Below are 5,337 nucleotides of genomic sequence, written 5' to 3' on the forward strand. Positions count from 1 at the left end.
AAACTGACCAACACATGTCATAAAAGATCGATACTTGGCGTCTATGTATCGATACAGTATTGCCACAAAAAATATCGCGATACTGTGCTGTATCGATTTTTTCCCCCACCCCAAATATATATATATCACATATATAATATATAATCACAACTATATATATATATATATATATATATATAGTTGTGATTAATTGTGCAGCCCTACAGAACAGTTGAGAAACTGAACAGAGTACACCCGGTATACATGAGTCATAAATGAAAGTGTCATACGCCATGTGTCCCACTTGCTCCATAAAGCAACTGCGTATCAGTTTCATTTCCTCAAAGCATCATGGCGGTCAGTGTGTTGAGACGAGTGGTGGACAACATGTCCCATCTGTCCTCTGCAGCCATGAAGACCTCCACTAGCATGGACAACTCGGAAAACAAGAAGACCAAACACAAGCTGAAGAAGTTCCTGACCCGCCGTCCCACCCTGCAGGCAGTCCGAGACAAGGGCTACATCAAAGGTACCGGACTGCCATCGCTTTGACTCAGTAGCACAAGCTTTACTCATATCTGTGGCTCAGTGTTCCCTCTTTTCTTTTCTCTTATTTATTATTTTAAGCCATTAACCTGCTAGGGACTAAATCTATGGCTAAATCTGGCACATTTACATGTTGGACTCTGTACTCATGTTGATTAATGTGCGTTGTCCCTTTTAAATAAAGAAATCAAAAAAAATCTACATTGGATTATATGGAATTCTAAAAGGTATTACAGGCAACACAGTTCAAAGAGTTTGATTCATTCTTTGGGGAAATCAATAAATGTAAAAGTAATTTTACTTATGTAATACCGTTATAAAATCCAGAAGAAAGTATTTCAGGTCCATGCTGTACATTTGTGGTATAAGCTGCTGGCTTTTAAAACCAAACAGACTGGTTACTAGCATTGCATTCCTTTGCATATTTTCATTTATACTTGTACATTTTCTGTCATCTATCTGTGTTGCGATATATGTAAATAGTTTCGTGACACTGACTTATCATGCACATACCAAAACGGTATACATAAATAGTATTAAGAGTTTCTTAACATAAATTAATTTACTTTACCTTAATTATAACCTATTTGGATATTTCATGTGTCCTCCAACGAACGAGTTTGCCCATAGGAATTTTGTATAATTAGTTATTTTTATATATATATTTGTTGCATTAAAGAGCCCACAGAGAAAAAGCCGTCCTCTCTTTTATCGCTAATAGAAAGTAATAAGGCACAGGGAGGTAAAACAAAAACTGCATACTGCAAGTAAACAAGGACTTTGGACTGTTTTATGACTACGGCTTTGTCTCTGCGTGTCTTCAGATCAGGTGTTCGGCTGCAGTCTGTCCAGTTTGTGTCAGAGGGAGAACGTCACAGTGCCAATCTTTGTCAAGATGTGCATCGACCACGTGGAGAACAACGGTGGGTTCAGATGTGTGTCCCCATACCAGACCTGAGTCAGAAGAAAAGGATTCTGGTGTCTTTTTAATGTGCCTGTCATAAAAGAAGGGTGGCTTTACTGCCTCATGATAACACGGGGTGTGCACAGTCACTGTTCTCTTCTGGTGCTCTAAGCAAATAAAAACAAACCATAGGAACTAATTTGCATTACTGATAGAGCGGTAACAACTCCAAATGTTGCTGTGCTATGAATTGTCTCCGAAATAATTGCAATTACGATATAATTGTCTCTTTCAGTCAAATTTAAAAAATATTCATTTATGAATTACTTTTTCAGACAAATTAAAGTTGTGAATGAATCCCAGGATACATATTTCGGTTATATCGCTGTCATGTGACCCAGATAATGTAATAACACCGGTACACAGCCTATGAAGTAAACCACGCCTCTTTTTTATCAAGTTCATTAAAGGGGTGATAGAATGATTATATAGGGTATTTCACACTGTTCTTTACGGTCTCCTAATGGGGTATGTAACATTGGCTGGGCTGAAAATGGCCCAGTTGCTGTTCTATGGGCCCTTAACTACCTTGTGAATATGGCTCTATTTGGAACTAAGAGCTTTTCTTCCAAATATGGTATGCTCATGAATATTTAGATGAGCTGCGCACTGATTGGTTGAGCGAAGCACATACACATACATTGGAGAAGAGACAGCAGGTCTCATATTTCAGACACTGCAATGTTTTACATTGTTCGTCTGCTATTCCATTAATAAATTCACTTCTGAGACTTTTTTATGCGAGAAATCAACTACGGCTAATTGCAAATTTGGTAAGACGTGTCGGATTTCAGGAGCTCTGACGAGACAGCGGCAGGCCACGGCGCTCCATACCCAGGGCAAAGTCACTGTTTCTGCGTTACTGGACTACCAAATGTAGTCCAGAGCTCCGGATTATGTAAATAAAATTGCGATAAAACAGTAATGTAATAATTGTTACAGGCCTAATTGCTTAGCTGATTAATGGTTTCCTCCCATGATCCCCTGCAGGTCTGTGTATAGACGGGCTGTACAGAGTTAGTGGGAACCTGGCTATCATACAAAAACTACGTTTTGCTGTCAATCACGGTAAGTTTCTGCCCTCCTTCATGGTATGAGAAAAAACAACATGGAGAATAATATGAAATGGTTATTTAGAAATATTCTGGCAGTTTTTTTATAATTTTTTTTGGTCTCGTTAGACTTTCTACGTGTGTAAGCCCTTCTGACTGAAAGGGTTTTTGTGTGTGTCTCCAGATGAGAAGGTCAACCTGACGGACGACAAGTGGGAGGACATCCACGTGACCACTGGAGCGTTGAAGATGTACTTCAGAGAGCTGCCCGAGCCTCTCTTCACCTACGCTCTCTTCCATGACTTTGTCAGCGCCATCAGTACGTGTTACATACAGCTGTACCACAAATGTCTGTATTTCTTCATGCATTCACTCAGTCTGAAGGGAGTGTAGTGTCTGTTACTAAGCCTCTTTACTTCAGGGAATGTACTGCTGCAAACCCCCAAACCACCGTGTTGCTGAATTCTTCTTGTCATGGACCTCAGCTCAATAAGCATTATTTCCCCAGGAGTTCCTTATGGAGCGATTTTGTTACAGATTTTGGGCTTACTTGAATAATTTAAACTGAAAGCAGGGAGATGTCCAATAGTGAGGCATTTGATTTGAGCTTTTATTTCATTTGTATTGTCCAGTTGGGAATTCAAATGAAATGACTTTGTTTGGAAAACCTTATGGAAACTTTAATGGACCACTGAAGACCCTAAACCCCACTTAATAAACCACTTATTTTAGGGATTAACCACTGGTAATTTAGCCATAAACCACTAGCATCAAGGTTCACTTTATCCAACATTGCACCAGTGAAGCAATACAAGGATGTAAGGAACTCTTTCAGTGTTTCCTTTAGGATTTTTTTGGTGGAGCTGCTCGTTTAATAGTCGACTTGGAAGAAAGCGAACGTTTCGACAATAAACTCCATCAACACAACAGTATGTGGAGTTAAACTGGACGGGCCCAGTAACCTCTGAATAGTTCTACTTGTTGTTAAATTGCAATGTGAGCAGCAGCCAACGGTGCATTATGTCGGCAGGATCATTTAAAAGGCAACATTGTGCGTCTGCGCCATTTCTGATACCGTGGCGGACCGCCACTACAAGATCAACATAGAGGAAACACTGTCTTTGCTGAATCCAGATTGTTCAGTCTGACTTTGATGAATGTTTTCTGTTGCGCAGAGGTTCCAGACTACAAGCAACGAGTTCAGTCCATCAAAGATCTGATCAAACAGCTGCCCAAACCCAACCACGACACCATGCAGGCCCTCTTCAAACACCTCCGGAAGTAAGACAAGACTCTTTTTCACTCGGAACACAATACCTGATTAGAAAAATAACAATGCATAGGCACCATTTCAATACATGAAAACAATGTACACACGTGTCAAATTTCATTATAATAAATTACAAATCTGATTCTACAAATAACACCGCATTATGGAGCCGATTGACATACAGTAGAGCAGGGGTCTTCAGCGTTTTTTAGGCCAAGGACCCCTAAGCTAAAAAAAGAGAAGCTTTTTAAATAAAATTAGTTGGTATATTCATATATTTATACATCATGTTTTAATGTTAATATGTGGCACAGTGAATCCTTAAAGGAACACGCCGATTTATTGGGACTTTGTCTTATTCCCCGTATCCCCCAGAGTTAGATAAGTCCATACATACCCTTCTCATCTCCGTGCGTTTCCTAACTCTGTCTGACGCACCCACCGCTAGCCTAGCTTAGCCCAGATCCTGGAGGTAACCGGCTCCATCTAGCCTAGCTTAGCACAGATCCTGGAGGTAACCGGCTCCATCTAGCCTAGCTTAGCACAGATCCTGGAGGTAACCGGCTCCATCTAGCCTAGCTTAGCACAGATCCTGGAGGTAACCGGCTCCATCTAGCCTAGCTTAGCACAGATCCTGGAGGTAACCGGCTCCATCTAGCCTACTGCTCCCAATAAGTGACAAAATAACACCAACATTTTCCTGTTTACATGTTGGGATTTGTATAGTCGAAACGTGTACAAATAACAAGGTCACATGAGACACAGCCATCTTCTAACCACATACATACTGGGAACTATATTCTCAGAAGGCCAAGCACTGCTACTTGGGCGGAGTGATTTGCTCGCAGCACCTGAGAAGCCCCGTGGTGAGGAGCAGAGAGTAACGACTGGAGTTTGCTCAGAGTTGGAATAATATCACTCTGCCCAAGTAGCAGTGCTTGGCCTTCTGAGAATATAGTTCCCAGTATGTATATGGTTAGAAGATGGCTGTGTGTCATGTGACCTTGTTATTTGTACACGCTGTGACTATACAAATCACAACATGTAAATAGGAACATGTTGGCGTTATTTTGTCACTTATTGGGATCAGACAGAGTTAGGAAACGCACGGAGATGAGAAGGGTATGTATGGACTTATCTAACTCTGGGGGATACGCTGAATAAGACAAAGTCCCAATAAATCGGCGTGTTCCTTTTAAGCTTAACTATACCTTATGGCTACGTTAGCTGTAGGCCATTAATCCTATCATCAATGTTGCATAGCCTACATAAAAAACAATATCTTTAGTAATAATACGTTGCATTCATGTTGATGTATATTTTCTGACATTTTATGACGATGGATGGATGGATTTAAAAAAAAAAATTTAACCATCCAAATAATTTGGCGGCCCCCGCCTGCAGCAACTCTGAGGACCCCCTAGGGGTCCCGGAGCCCCTGTTGAAGGTCTCAGCAGTAGAGTGTTACCGTGTTGATTGATTTCCCCTGGAGAGCCACTGTGTCTACCTCTGCCTTGTTCCCCCAG

The 5,337-nt window shown here is 40.9% G+C and overlaps 1 protein-coding gene across 14 annotated transcripts in view; it reads left to right on the forward strand.

Moving 5' to 3' along the window:
* LOC120568504 (rho GTPase-activating protein 12-like) overlaps positions 1-5,337 on the forward strand; it is an 86,736-nt gene that overhangs the window by 79,878 nt on the left and 1,521 nt on the right. For all 14 annotated transcript variants that reach the window (XM_039816062.1, XM_039816064.1, XM_039816067.1 and 11 more), the window contains 5 exons: positions 389-508; positions 1,350-1,448; positions 2,480-2,557; positions 2,726-2,860; positions 3,717-3,822. In XM_039816062.1, coding sequence (XP_039671996.1) covers positions 389-508; positions 1,350-1,448; positions 2,480-2,557; positions 2,726-2,860; positions 3,717-3,822 — 538 coding nt within the window. The remainder of the gene's footprint in view (positions 1-388; positions 509-1,349; positions 1,449-2,479; positions 2,558-2,725; positions 2,861-3,716; positions 3,823-5,337) is intronic.

This window comes from Perca fluviatilis, chromosome 11, assembly GCF_010015445.1.
Source record: "Perca fluviatilis chromosome 11, GENO_Pfluv_1.0, whole genome shotgun sequence".
NCBI lineage: Eukaryota > Metazoa > Chordata > Actinopteri > Perciformes > Percidae > Perca > Perca fluviatilis.